A 15,706-nucleotide genomic window follows, 5' to 3' on the forward strand; every position below is an offset into this window, starting at 1 on the left:
CAACGGCAGTCTCGACTCCGCCCTCAACAATCTCCTAGTCTCTTGTGAAGGAATGAAACTCTCCCAGCTAGTGAACAAACCCACACACGCAGCAGGGCACCAGCTAGATTTAATCTTCTCCTCCCCCCAGCTAGCTCTTCTGAGCGACATTCTACCAATGTGCTGGACTGATCATGCTCTGATCAAATTTCATATAGTAGGTAGCAGGTCTGGCAGACCGGCATTCCACGGTCATATACCTCCGTACAGAGACTGGAAGGCCTTGGACAAACTCAGACTGAATGGCCCAGTGTTTGAAGTAGAAGACAGTTTCTCCATTACGCAATCAGTGGAGGCCAACTATCTATCCCTTTGTTCAAGGATTTCCAGCACCTCGGAACGCCTCGTCCCTCTGAAAAAGGGTAAACCTCAGAGACGAGCACCGGCCCCTTGGTTTGATGACTCCTTAAGAGCTCTCAAACTAGCATGCAGACATGTTGAGAGAAAATGGAGGCAGGGTTACTCTGACACTCATAAAACCCTCTGGAAAACACACCTCCGGGAGTATAAAACTGCCATCGCCCTAAACAAGGCCAAACATTATTGCTCCATCATAACTAATGCCACGAACAGTTCAAAGAGTATTTTTCAAATTCTCAAAAATCTGACCAACCCGGACTGTGTCACCTCTACACAGCCTCCCACCCAAGCCCTCTGCGACAATCTTGCAGTGTTTTTTATCAATAAAATAAACACCATTATTCACAACCTGAAAACACCCCCCTCCTCAGAAACTTCTAACTCGCTGAGACCAGACACCAGCCTGCGGAACTTGTCGCTCCCTGGCTCTGTCCTTCTGGCTAGACTGGGGGAATTCCCTCCGATCCCGGCCGTCGAGTTTGAAAGACTTGCGCTTGGTATCACCTCGGGTTCCCCACTTGACCCCCTACCTCCAAAAATATGGAAAAATTTTGGGAAGGAACTTTTTGACACCATGCGCCTAATATGCAATCAGTCCTTGCAGAGTGGCTTTGTTCCAACCCCTTGGAAACAGGCACTAATCACTCCTCTTTTAAAGAAACCCTCCCTGAGCCCAGACTGTCTTTCCAATTACCGACCCATCTCTCTGCTGCCTTTCCCAGCGAAGGTCGCCGAGCGTTGGGTCAGTTCATGCCTGTCCACCCACCTAGAACAAAATAACCTCCTTGACGATCACCAGTACGGGTTCCGTCCTGCCCACGGCACAGAAACAGCAGTTTTAACTGCCATGGAGGATCTTCGAATGCGTGCAGACAGGGGCCAGCCAGTGGCATTGATACTGCTGGACCTGTCTGCCGCATTCGACACGGTCAACCATGCTAGGCTGCTGCAGAGACTTAGGGAAGTGGGAGTGGAAGGCACTGCATTGCTTTGGTTTCATTCCTATCTTCGGGACAGAAGACAGGCTGTCTCTCTTCCCCCTTTTCAATCCGCCTTTGCAACAGTACCCCAGGGAGTCCCTCAGGGCTCCTCCATCAGCCCCATCCTCTTTAATGTGTATCTCATCCCGCTAATCAAATTGATCCAATCCTTTGGGGTCAAAACAATAAATTACGCGGATGATACACAGCTTATTCTCTCGTGGGAAGGTGAAGATGCCATTTCTTTCTCAACCTTCCACGACTGCTTGAGAGAGACGGCTGGATGGTTACATAGTAACTCCCTCCAGTTCAACTCCGCGAAAACGGAGGTCCTGTTCTGTTCAGGCACTAAGATACCCCGTCAGTTTCCGAACGAATTCTGGCCCCCGGAGTTCAGAGACAAACCTCTGCCAGTTCCTTCGGTGCGCAACCTGGGAGCCATGCTGAACAACAAATTAAGTATGGAAACCCAGGTGACAAAAACCGTGGGGGTCTGCACTGCCCTGCTTCGATCACTGCGGAAAATCATGCCTCTTCTCCCGGCACAAGCCAGGGCGTCGATAGTCAGGTGCACGATACTCAGTCGCCTTGACTATTGCAACGCCCTGCTCCTGGAGTCTCCAGTCACGATACTGGACCGACTACAGCGAATTCAATCTGCCGCCGCCAAGCTGGCTCTTGGCTGGACGAGAAGGGCCTCAGCCACAGCAGCTCTGGCTGAGCTACACTGGCTACCCCTAAAACAAAGAGTGGCCTTCAAGTCCCTCTGCATTGTCTTTAAGGCTCTGCACGGACTTGGACCTAAACCTCTACAAGCCCTGTTCCGGTGGTACACTCCTGCCAGAGACCTACGTTCATCTTCTGCTTGTCTGGTAAAGGTACCCAGATTTAACAGAACTAGAACAGGGGGCAGATCATTCAGTGTAGCTGCGGCCAAGCTGTGGAACCGCCTGCCCACTGACATACGTCAGATATCACAGCTTCTTCCCTTCAGGAGACGCATTAAGACATGGCTCTTCCCCAAATAAACTGTCCGTCTGACTGTTCTTCCGGTTTACCGCTAACAGAGTAATTTCCAGCGCCAGGAAGCCTGCAAGGTGTCAGTTGGCGCTTTATAAATTCTCAAAATAAATAAATAAAAATACATACCACAATGGGGAAAAAAGTCACACAGCTTGTTATCTCTTCACAAGTACTTAAGAGAGGCAGCTTTTGCCTTTGTTCTGTCCCTGTATATAAGTGCATGCACTATTAGAACGTCAGGTGTGTTTCTCTGCCCCAGTATATACACAAATAATTTCAATAGCACTATCTTATTTCTTTTAGGCGTCAGTGCTCTTTACATAACATACACCTTATACATTGACATTCCAGGCCCCGCGTGGTGCGCATCTGCCGGTTGAGTGTCTGAATGCAAGTGAAACCGAAGAAGAGCCAAATCTCGTGGGAGACGAGATCTCCATAGCGGCGGCCATTTTGAAGTCAGGCTATTGCTCCCATTCCCTATCAAAGACATAGGGCGGCCATCTTAAAGTCAGGCAAATAAAAATGTTACAACAAAAAAGAGCAAGAGTCAAATGCAATAAGCACAGGCAAGTGCAAATTTCAAATTCAAACAAGCACGATCAAATGCATGAGTCAATTTAAACAAGCATAGGCAAATGCAAATTCCGAATGCAATAATCACAGGCAAATGCATAGCTTAAATACAACAAGCACTAGAAAATGCAAACCCTGAACGCAACAAGCACGAGCAAACGTAAATCGTGAAAGCAAGAAGCACGAGTAGAGACAAGACCTGAAGGCAACAAGCAAATGCAAGTCTCAGATGCAACAAGCAAATGCAAGTCCTGGATGCAACAAGCACGAGTAAATACCGGTCCCGCATACAACAAGCAAATGCAAGTTTCGAGTGCAATAAGCACAAGCAGATGCCAGATTTACATACAACAAGCACAAGTAAATGCAAGTTTTGAGTGTAACAAACACAATCAAATGCAAGTCTCAAATGCGACAAGCACATGCAAATGCAGATCCCGAGTGTAACAAGCACGAGCAAGTGCAAGTCCCGAAATACATTTTCAGCACCAAGTGAAGATAAGTAACTGCAACTAAAGGGACAAAGAAAATAAATGATCTAGAAACACGAGTGAACAAGTGTCTGGGAAGCTGTCTCATCAAAAAAAGTGGCTGGTAACCCGCGTAAGTCTTAAGAAAAGGAGCAGGAAGTTGACGTCGACAAGTACCAGTGCTGAGGAAGCATAGATCACCTGCAGCTGAGTGGCGACCATTTTGAACTCAGGCAATCCAAGTCCACCTCACTGAAGCCTACTGAGACAGACACAAAAGCTGGAACATCTCTATAAGGAAAAGGTGACGCTGGGGGACACAATACAGTGGTCACCTGTGAGTGAGTTCCCCAAAATCAAAGGAAAATAACTATACGCAAGATCTCGACAGAAGAAGGTCAGCAAATAATACAGGAAGCATCGTGAACAATCCTATGACATTTCCATACTAGCACATTCCACCATCATGTCAGTGAAAAAAGACATAAAAATCTAACCCCTGCATTGGAGTACCACCCCCAGTGACACAGACCGGCACCCAGAGTTTGGGTCCCAAATGGAACCGGTGGCCGGAGTCCCTGGATGAATTTCTTGAAGCAACCGGTGAGCGAAGAGATGGAAAACGTCTGCTACTACTACTCCAGCTGGTGGGTCAGGAAGGCAGACGCCTAATCAGAACCTTTTAAGCAAAGGACACAGAAACATATGGAAAACTCAAAGAGACACTACGTGCTCATTTCGACACAAATAAAGATATGGATCACAAACGCATCATCTTCAACGTCGCACAGCAGGAACCAGGGGAATCATTACCAAACTTCATAACAAGGTTACAAAGTTTGGTAGGATACTGCCATTTCAACACATTCACAAATGAGGAAGCAGTTCGACTTCGGGTAATTGAGGGCTGCTTAATACCAGACACGAAGCGCAAGATCCTTCAAAAGCAACTCTAGGTAAAAGAACTCATCAGAAGGGCTGAAGTTGGAGAGCGGGTCAGAGCAAGAGGATTGCACCTCAATGCAAGGAAGGTAGACAAGAGAAAGGAGATATCTCTCGTGTCAGTGAATAAAGCTCAAGAAATCAAAAACGCCAGAAAGATGGAGGGCAAAGACAGACCAGAGACAAGACACCATGAGAGACAAAGTGACATGAAATCCTCAGATTTAACAATACAAAAGAAAGTGGAGGATGGCAAACAAAAGACCAGGATGATCCAGGATTATGACAGTCTCACTGATATAACTTCAAGGAGTCATTTAACGTCAAGGAGTCACTCAACAAACGTTACAAACTATTCTGAAGAAGCATCAAGTGGGACAGACCACACAAATGGAACAGATGACAGCCTGCTCAACAAGTATGAAGGAAAGACAAATTACAGAAGACTGGACCAGTCATGCCAACCCTGGAAACTTGTACCCGAACACACCCGAGCAACCCACTGTTCATCAAACTTCGTGGACGAGTCCGAAGAAGCATCAAGCAGTGGGAGACGTGACACCCATGGCACAGATGTCAGTGCACCCAACAGGCGGGAAGAAGACACAAACCACATAAGACGGGGTGATTCACTCAGACACCAGAAAGGGGTAGGCAAATACACTCAAGATACCTGTGACAACGAGGAAGCTGAGAGGAGACAATTAACATCATACGAGAGAGACAGAGACAAAATGTCCTGAGATCAAACAAAAGAAATAGTCGTGTGGCTATCAAACAATCTCTCCACTGCAATAGCACAGAAGATCATTCGAGAGGTGTACCAAAGAAATGTCCCAAAGATAGCTCTGACTCCAAGAGCAGTTTGTCACAGCCTACCAGCTTAAGGGACTTACCAGTCAAGACACACCGAAAAGAACGTTCTCAAAGGAAATCAGTAAAAGACTCCTCTGATTCAGAAAGCCGGTCTGTACAATCACTCGGGTCAACAGAATCAAGGTCACGAAAACGCCCATGGCATCGATCACCCGAATGCACAATGGAAACAGAGAACGTTCTCCCCGTCCAGAGCAACATATCTCATGTTGATGACCCAAAATATTCGATCACCCCGCCACGCAACATGTCACGTCAGTCACAGTTATATCAAGACATGAATAATATACCGTCACCCCGGATGGGGTCAGCGAGGCTGACTCAAAGTGCTTGCAGAAGGAAAACGAATATATGGGACATTACCAACCATGTTAGGAAAGGTCTGTCATCACCCTGCAAGGAAGGCAAAATGTGTTGACAGATAGATCATTCTCAACACACAAAGGAATGAGAGAGGAACATGCACATGCCCGGATGGTCAAAGAGTTCAACATTTCCAAACGCAAGTGGGAGTGGGTGAGACAAACAGTGCCAACAAATGAGTCCCAGAACCGAATCAGGACACACATTTCAGATAATGCCTTACCGTCCGACGTGCATGACTTTGAACATGAGGACATCGCTGACTCTGACCGGAAAAGACAAAAGGAAGTGGAATAATTACAGGCGGATGCTCGGAAGAAAGCCAGAACCCCATCCACTCATGAAGGAGATCGAGTGTCAATCGAACAAGAGCTACAAAGGAAGACAGACTGCCGCTATCGAGCTGGGTCATTAATAGTCACCCTACAAGAGAGAACTATAATCGCATCAGAGTCTGAAAATGAGTGGATTGCGAGAAACGTGTCACGCTTCTAAAAGTGCCCATCTGCAGTCAAAGACGCCCTTTCTAATCCGTCGAGGACCCTGGGTAGTGAGAATGACATAGCTGGCAATGTTCGGCTGAGACCCGATAATCTCGTTGAGTCCGAAGGCAAAAACTCAGAAACTTATTGGAAACCGCAACTAATCATTCGAAAATGTGCACGGCTGACTGAAGAACTGTAAACATGCCCACATCCTCACCGAAGTAGCAAGCTGTTATCAGCATGATGGACTGTTGCATTTGTTCAAGAAGAAGGGAGGTGTAATAATGTGAGTTAGCAGTCCAGTAGTTGGTGGGAGGAAATGTGGGAGGGACAGGAAAGGGCAGTTAGAGTAGGGACGAGATGTAAGAAATAAAGCTCCTTGAACTAAAGTAGTGTCCGCCTATTATTGCCAGGACGACACTACATGCGTGTCAGATGATTTGCTTTGCAGGAGACATTCATCTTCTCTACTACTTCAATTCTGGGACTTCACAAAACACAGATCTCTCCAGCAAGTTCATTAATTACCAGAGTTATCTCACCATTATTACTATTCCCTGAGATTTACTGGGCACGGAGAAGCCTTAACCCAATCAAATAGACTTGGCAAGATCTACTACCACCATGCTTTTCCTTGTGCTAACTTCTTTGTTTCAGGGTTTAAAAATATTTATTAGGTGCGGCCCAGATTTTTCTACAGGATTTCTTCACTTTTTTGGCACAACTTCAACGCCAAATCTCATTTGTTAAATCTCATAGTGCGCTTAAATGTCCTTATGATATACCTGATAAACGTGTGAGGTCTTAATATCTGATGTCACTTCTTGTGATGTCACTTCCAGTGAGATCATATCCTCTGATGTCATGTGCAATGTCACGCTTCGTGACATCATGCGCTTTGATGGCACACGTCATGATTACACTTGCCAACTTCCTAAACTGGTCAGTCCCCACACTTCTTGTTTTAGGACTTGTGCCTTGCCCGTAATTATTGAGATTATAATACTGGGAGAGGAGGTGGTGATACGGTCGGCGCTGCCGACTTTGAAACAGGGGGTGGGGGGGGAAATCAGGTCTTGGAGTGAGCACAACATGTTGTGATTCTGGGCTTTTCACATGATCTTATTCTTCCCATGTCTAAAAGCAAACAAGGCATTGTGAAGTGTGACCGTTGCTCGAGTAAAGCGCTCCGGTGCCAGGAGTTTGAGCTCGCGCTATACAAAACTGTAAACATGAATAAACATTGGTGGAAGGCAAGTCACTGGTCAAGGATGCGATTCTGGGAATGTCGCCGAGCCACAACCTTGCCGTGGTCCTGTTTCTTATTTTACAAACCCCTACACACAAATAATAAAGCACCAGCTTGCCACTGAGCGGAATACAACAGGCAGAGGGAACGTCGCTATTCGCAAACTATTTCAGTCCAATGACATCCAGTTTAGATTTCACTTCAGCACTATCCTGTATCACGGTCGACGGTTAAGCCCCCTAGGTAGGAATGGCTTTATAAACAACGAAAACCTTGCGGATGCGTCTACTTGCTGCTGACGCTGGTGGCCTGTTCCCCTTTCCCCCCTTATAACCACAGCGCCCCTCATGGCCTCATCCCCACCCTAGAAGCGGGACCCGCCCCGCTCCCGCCAGCCAGAGCCGCGCCCCCAAAGTCGCCAGACGCGCACACCCCTCACCCGAAGCTCGGAGAAGTCCGCCATTTTCAACCCGCAGACATCCTCGCGCTCTGCGGCCGCCGTCGTCACGTGACTTTGGAGCAGGAAGTGGCAGCAGTGTGAAACAGCTGTGCAGCCCCGCCCCCTGCTCCCGGGCGCCTGTCAGCGTCAGCTGCTGACCCCACCCCTAGTCGCAAGGACGTACACATTGTGTACTGCGTGCGACGTCAACAGCTGCAGAAACTGACACCAGTGACCAGGACATTGCTCACTTTATGAATGCCCTGGTCAATACTCATTTACTACACTGGAAAAGAACTGCGCCTGCACGCTCCAACATTTGATTACAAATATGTTGTGTTTTGTAAATAAAAGACCCCTGAAATGAGGACAGATTGTGGTTCAGGGCTAGTAGCAGACTTTGAAGTGGGAAGCCATGTTCGAGTCTGGCGGGAGGCTCAAGTATCCTGTGATTCTGGGCAAACCACTTGATCTCCCTGTGCCTATTAAAAAAAAATCAAGCATTGAAAATGCAATAGGTCTCGCCTTAGATTAAGTTAAAGCCATTTGCTTTGCTAATGGTATTGTATAGCAAAGCAAATTGCTTTAAGTTAATAAAAGGCGAGACCTATTATTGTTTAAACGATGCCATTGGCTTAAACACACACGTGTTGTTATAAGCCAAATTTGGGGTGTATAACACTGTGTTTGCCCATTCCTTAGTATCTTGGCTCTGCAACAGCATAGCCGATGTTGCCAAAGGAGTATTTTTGTGCGTTTGTGTGTTGGGGGGGGGGGGGGGGTTTACACAGAGTGTGCTCGTATTCTGCAATCTTCAGCTTAAGTCCTGTGACCAGAGTGCCTGTGGGTGGAGGCGGTACCGCTCACATTATTGTGCCATAAAATGAAGGGGTGACCAATTTCTTGCAAACAGGTATATGGTGCCCATGACAGACCGCCCAGTGAAGGTGAAGTGCGATGATAATCGTTTAACAAACGGACTACAGGCCAACGTAATCCTCAAGGGTGGGGGAGATAAAGACATAACCTCATAGCATACACCAGCCTCCCCTCTTAAAGCGGCCATGTCTCTCCTTTTATTATGAACAGTTTTCGAGAACAGGGTTTTCGTAAAACAAAAGAATGCATTACGGGTGTTTTCGCTGGTTTGCTTCGAAGGGCAAATCTCAACGAACAGCTCTGCTTTGTAGCTGAAAAGACCAGAAACCGCGTTTTTGATAACCTGCAGCGAGGTAGCCACCTTGCCGCATACTTCATGATTGCATAACTGCATTATAATTACGAGTGCTTTATATAAAAACAATAGATTGTATAGGTGCAGCAGTTTCCGCTTTTGTAGTGCTATAACAAGTGTTAACATCATCACCCAGATCCGATGTATGTCGGGCAAGCTCAGTACATCCATGTGTAAACATCTCACCGACAGCTTGAGCAGACATGGCTAATCACTCATACAGTCCCCTAGAGTTTCTAACCATGGAAAACAGTTTCCTACTCACTCAGCTATGCTACTACCTCTCAGACCTGTGCCTCTGGCGCGTTTGGTGTAGAGTGATTAATGTAGTTTTGTCTCAATTCCATGAGAGGATGTTGTCTCCCAGCCAGAGCTGCCAACTCTGGAGCTGGGACACCAAGGTTCCAGCCTCAGGGTCCACTCAACATCCTGTGACTCTGGGCAAATCACTTAATCTCCCCGTGCCTACATAAATAAATGTATCCTTGTATAACGTAACTGGTGCTTGTGTAAAGCGCACCAATGCCTTCCGGTGGAGTTCGCGCTATATAAATCTGCATAAAGAAAAAGAGAGGTAGCAGTAGTTTTGCCTGCTATCCCTTACTGCTACCTACCCTTAGAGGAGGTAGGCTACAGATAAACAAAAAAGATACAATGACTCTCTCCCTAGGGCGATCTAAGAAGATGGCTCCTGCCCTCAAATGAAGAGATGGGTACTGCCAGTAACTCAATGCTGAACAAGAGGTATTACGTTTTGTATTTCACTTGAAGGTCAAAATAACAAATACATTTCACATTGCAACAAGTGGAGGATCACTCTGGACTTCAAGCTAGAGATTGATAACAGATTACGATTGTGCTGGTATTAATTACCGCTTTGGATTCAATAGCTAGTAGTGATCACTTTTGAGTGGTACTGGACAGGACTTATCTCTCACCTCTTTATCCTGATAGAGTGCTCAGCCTGGATAGGTCAATGGGTTGTGCGCCTACTGCAGAAATCGCCCTGTAGCCTCCAAGCAGTGGTTCTAACCCCAGCTGGACTAACCTTGCCCTTCATCCTTCTGAAGTCCGTGCAGTGGGTAGCACAGTAGTGGGTGTCTGTCACATACTCAGGAGAGACATTGCAGGTTCTGCTAGTGGTGTGTGAGTGCCCGGGGGGACCAGAGGAGTCACGCCCCGCCTGCCACTGTTTTCAAAAGCGCCCAGCTATGAGGAGCACACAGCAGAAGTGCATTGATCCGGCCGTCACTCATTAACACTCATTGATCGAGGCGCACAAACGCAACAGATTAAAAAAGCGCTCCGTAGACGATCAGTCTAGGCTCGAGCGTGGACTACTCGCTCCAGCAGTAGTGGAAAGCGCCCAGTGGGCGTGGCACAGGCAATACAATATAGGAGCTTGCTCTTCTTCTGGGGAGCGCGAACAGGGAAGGGTGGCCCTTGAGCGAGGAACCTTAATACATGTGAGAGCTAGCTTACCTCGAGCTCGCAACTCGCCATCGACTGCTACCATGACTCCTTCCCGACGATACGGTGTGATCTTGTGCAAATCACGTCAAGTCTATCATTCTCAGTCAATTCTTGAAGCTTTCAAAACAACAGGACCCCAAAGTTAAATGTCAGTACATGGCTGAGTGGGTTAAGTATCGATCTAGGAATCGGTACTTCACGCTTGGTCGACTCAACCTTTCATCCAACTACAATGCATGTCAAGAGAGCCCCTGAGCTGGGACATAATAACAGCTTCTACGAGGGAGTCTAGGTCAGACTGTTACTGCAACCGTGACTGGTGTCACTTTTGACATATGTATTGATAACGGGTTACTTAAGTACGACTGCCGTGGCGTTCGTGTGATCCACCCCCGCTAGGTTTCCATGCAACTGAGCATATTGTGTTTCTGTGAGAAACAACACAGTCCACTCACGTTCGTTCCGGTGTCTTGCTTCATGTGGGCAGGGAGGGCTGGTCAAGTGTTGGATCCCCGCCCCTGTTGTGGGGAACACAAGGAATGCACCATCATTTCACTCCTTACACTATAGCGCTACAACGCACTCGTGTTTTCACCAGCGCTCGCAGGAGTGCAGAGCCGTCACGTTTCCCCCTAAGGCAAATGCAGTCTGAAGTGCATCAATACACAACAAGCTCTCGGCTTTGGCAAAGGCAGCTGCGTGTTTATAATTGCATTGCGCTTTCACTTTAAGTGAAAGCGTGATGCAAATGCTAACAAAAAAGTGCGTAGCGGCTAATTAGAAGACACTGTCTCCCGCCACCAGTAAGAGATCCAATCCCGCTGGGCGTGGATCAAAGGAGACAGGGTAGTTGACTGCCTCTTGTTGTAGCCACGCCTTGCCCTGTTAAGCCTTGCCGAGTAGAATCGCACAGGAGGTACGAGGAGTGACGACCCGGAGCCGCTCGGAGCCGTACGCAGCCCAGACAGTTGAACGCTGCATGTGGAGGACGCTCGCTGACAAACAAACAGCGCGGACCGGGCCGACCCGGTAAAGGGAATATTTATCGCGTTAAACGCCGGACGCTGCGGTTTGCATAACGCAAGAAGGAATATTAAAGGAAAAAGCCAATTGAGGCTTGCACGAGCCGCTCATGTGGCTAAGCTGGGAACGGCACGGAGAAGCGGTGGGTGAGTGGATTCAACCCACATTCACACCCCGCGCCTCCTGCCGAGATAAACACCGCACTGCCTGTTAAAGCTTGCTAAAGCCCCCAAGTGCCCCAGGTTGGGGCTGAGGGGCAAAAACCAGAAAAGAAAACCGGAAAAGACAGCCAGAGGAGAAAAGAGAACATCATTCAACCCTCGGCAAGGCAGGCTGGCGGAAGTGCACAACAGAGGTAAGTGAGTAGGTGTGTGGAGAAGTGTATGTTTAAAGTTGGAGCATTCAAGTACTAGCTGGGTATCACCCACTCATATTGGAAAGCAAGAAGAATCCAGGGAGCCCAGAAGGGATAAAGCAAATAACCCCCTTAGTATAATCCCCAAAAAAGGATATGGGCCCCAAACCTAGGCAGAAAGCAAGGAAGGGAACGTATGAAAATAGCCTGGAGACGAGTGAGCTACCGGCAGGATCCAGGTCATGGGAAGAGAGCCAAGAGAGTCTGATTTCCCATGGGAACACTTCCGAAGGGGGACGAAAGAAAGGGAAATGCAAAAAAGGAGCACAAAACGCCCCGCAAGCAAAAAAGGGGTGCACATTAACATCTACTAATAAAAAGACCACTGCGCCCACTAACCCCGTAAAGGACTTTCTAGGTAAACATTATAAAGCCCAAAGCCCAACTGCAATTAACGTGAGTCCCGTCCAGAGACAACAAATAGAGAAACTGAAGATGTGTTCCAAGTGGACCTAAGCAAGAGGGGAGCACTAGAAAAAGAACAGGAAGATGAGCTATTGGATCCTCTATTAATACATTTATCAGCCCACAGCCAGAACTCAAAATTGTTGGAACCACTGCTCTCTTCATCCCCAAAACTGTTTTCTCTCCAAACATCGGGGAATGAAGAGCATGCGAGAAGAGAAAGTCTCGAGACTAGCTTTGTTTGGGGGGCAACCTCCAACCAAGTGATATCGAGTCAAGAAAGGAGAAACAACTCAAACCGGCAGAATCCCGGGAGAACCGTAAGCCAAGTAAACCCAGAGAGAAACAGCCCACAAGATCCAGACCTTTCAGCAGCCCCAACTACTTCAATGATGGACCTACTGCTAATGCTACAGAAAACACTGCAGGGAATTCTTGAAGTATCACTATTGAACAATGGGGTATTGAATGCACAAAAGCAATTCCTAAAGAAGATTGAAGCTGAGCTGACGGGAATTAAGGGACAAATGTCTACCTTGTTAAGACCAGCAGAAACTGCCAATATTAGTGATCAAAGTTTAGGAAGTGAATTGGTAGAGCCTTCAGATGATGTGTATATATCTAGGCGTCCAATGCTGGTAAGAAGGAGGTGCGAACATGTATGAGCCCGCACCAAGGGTAGGGCAGGAAAAAAACATGCCCCATGGGTAGTGCCAAGGGAAAAGAAGAAGCAAAAGGAATCTGGAGGTACACTAAACGCCACGGCTCAGTCCTTTGTGCCAACCAGACCCTTGGCAATAGAAGCCATAAGGAAGGCACAAAACATACAAACGAAGTGTCAGAACAGCAAGGACCCAAAAAAGAGAGTTCAAAATAATAAACCCATAAAGCAGGGAATAACTCCATCATTAAAAAATAAAATGCGGACCCTCCATGAGAATCATATTTTGGAGGTAACCCAAAAGTCAGAAATGAGATCAATAGAGAGGAAAGAGTCAAGACAGACAATCATAGCGCCCCCAGAGAAAAAATATGAGCAGGGGAACAACAAATGGGTCTACTTAGAACCAGCTGAAGAAGGCCAAAGGGGTAAGAAATCAAGAAAAATAAAACCCTTAAATAGATCACAAATTCTGACGATTTTCTCTAAATGTACAAGCCTGAGTGGGATTGACACAAAAGAGCTAAGACAGGTGGGCTTCATAGATAGCACGCCAGGTAGGGAAATAACAAAAGTATTGTTATACTCAGACCTGGTAAAAAGGGCAATTATGGGAGCAGCTAGCGAGATTCTCCAAGAGGGAGTAAGGGTGATAACTGAAAAAGATCTAAGGGGTAATGCTCTACAAGGAAGGAACTTCCTAAACTGCCATGCAGGCCTAAGGAAGAGACAGGTGAGACTACACAAGGGTAACGAGGAAGGGGTCAGCCGACTGAAGGTAGTGATAAACAATACTGTGAAAGAGGATTGGTGGGGTAACTGGAGTCAATGCAGTTATGTAGGTGATTCAATTGAGTGCGATCTGGATGGAAGTGGAGTAGCTGGTGGTCTAAGCGAGATAGAATAGGAGAAAGGGGTGCCTCCTGTCCTAAGTCTCTTAACGTGGAAAGTAAATGGGTTAGGCAATGATTTAAAAAAAGAACTTATAAAGAATCGAGTAAATGAAGTAGAAATTGCCTGCCTATAATAGACATGGGCATGCGGCGAAACCCCAATTTTCGAGGGCTACTACCAGTTAAATCGACTGGCGACGAGGCAAAAATGTGGTCGCCCCTCGGGGGGAATAATGACACTTATCTCAACGAGAATATTAAGAACTGTAACATTGCTTAAAGTAAAGTGTAAGTGGTTATTGGTTTGCAGGATAGATCTTCTGTCCCAGGATAACACATGTGAAAAGTCAATTGTTATAAATGTATACATGCAGTGGGAACATTTGGGTGACTATGCAATTGAGATGAAGAACTTCAAACAGGATATAGATGATATTCATGAAATGTATACCTCAGATATATTGATAATTTTAGGGGATTTTAACCATAAGTTACATCCAATGAAGGCCGACTGCTGGTATACTGAATCATTGGACACATATGGAATAAGATATGCTGGCTTCCCAATATGCGTTCCTTCGAAGCTGGACCGGGAACTGATCAATTATTTGGGGGAAAAGGGCCTTTTTTGCTTAAACGGCAGGTTTAAAACAGACTGCCCAGCAAAGAAGACCTTTAAAAAAGGACTACAAAACTCTCCAATTGACTATGTCTTTATCCCAGCTTGGAACTTCCCCTTAGTGCAGGATTTTAAAGTACTTCACAGCGAGGGTAGTGACCATAACCAGCTCGCCGTGAGGTTAAGAGGGGGAAGGATGGAACCAAGGGAAAAGGTGATTCAACAAGAAATGGATTACCCAAAACGGGTAACAACAAGATTAACCGAAGAGTATGTGGAAAAGTTAAAATCGTTCCAACATAAGACAGAATGTAGATTTTCCTAGTTATTATGACGGAAAGTCTTAATTTTATTAAAGACACGGAGGCGAGTATTATGCTTTCTTATCTTGCATTTATTTCTATAGCAGCCAAGATAAGTGTAAGTACTACAGTTCCCAGAGGGCCAGGCAACAACTGGGCCATGGGAACGAGAAAAAACGAGAGTACAATAACCAATCAGCAGTCACAACATAGATAAGAGTACACACTGACTGCGCAGCTTCCTTTTTTGCTGAGAGCCAGTCAGATAACATATGAAAATAAAGGAAAAATAGACATAACCAGAAAGAACGCCAAAGTCCAGGAGCAGAAATCCTAATCACTGGAATCCAGAGCCAAAGTCCAACGATAGTATCTGTAGAAGGAGCTGGAAGAACCGGAGGGGAAATCCAAGCAGGAGATGAACGGAGCAGCTGGAGGGAAGATCTTCTATGATGAGGCAGGCGGTAAGGCCGGATTCGCTGTTGGGAGGGAGAACATATGTTAATAGTGTAGCTGCGGGATAATACTCGCCTCCGTGTCTTTAATAAAATTAAGACTTTCCGTCATAATAACTAGGAAAATCTACATTTTATGGTAAGACCGGAGGCTCCTATTATGCTTGTTCAAAGCAAATCAACAACATCAGAAGCAACAGAATGAATAGGCTTACAATAAAACATGCGGAAAATACTGTCATTGGACCAATCTGCTGATCTCAGTATGTCCTCTAAGCGGGAGCCAGACCAAAAGGCCTTAGAAGCCATGGCTCCTCTAGCCGAATGTGCTCCGAAAACAGAGACATCAATACCGGCAAGGGACATAACCCAGCGGACCCACCTGGCAAGGGTAGGGGAGGAAACAGGAAGGTGGGGTTTACGA

General features: G+C 46.6%; 1 protein-coding gene across 3 annotated transcripts in view; it reads right to left on the minus strand.

Moving 5' to 3' along the window:
• Window positions 1–7,913, minus strand: part of PIAS2 (protein inhibitor of activated STAT 2) — a 515,220-nt gene extending 507,307 nt beyond the window's left edge. Inside the window, exon 1 of one of the 3 annotated variants that reach the window (XM_086960351.1) lies at window positions 7,803–7,913. In XM_086960351.1, the coding sequence (XP_086816477.1) occupies window positions 7,803–7,826 (24 nt within the window). In that variant the 5' untranslated portion in view covers window positions 7,827–7,913. The remainder of the gene's footprint in view (window positions 1–7,802) is intronic. The other 2 variants (XM_086960352.1, XM_086960354.1) reach the window with 2 other exon arrangements.
• Window positions 7,914–15,706: the final 7,793 nt, after the last annotated feature.

This window comes from Lissotriton vulgaris, chromosome 3_1 (genome assembly GCF_964263255.1).
Source record: "Lissotriton vulgaris chromosome 3_1, aLisVul1.2, whole genome shotgun sequence".
NCBI lineage: Eukaryota > Metazoa > Chordata > Amphibia > Caudata > Salamandridae > Lissotriton > Lissotriton vulgaris.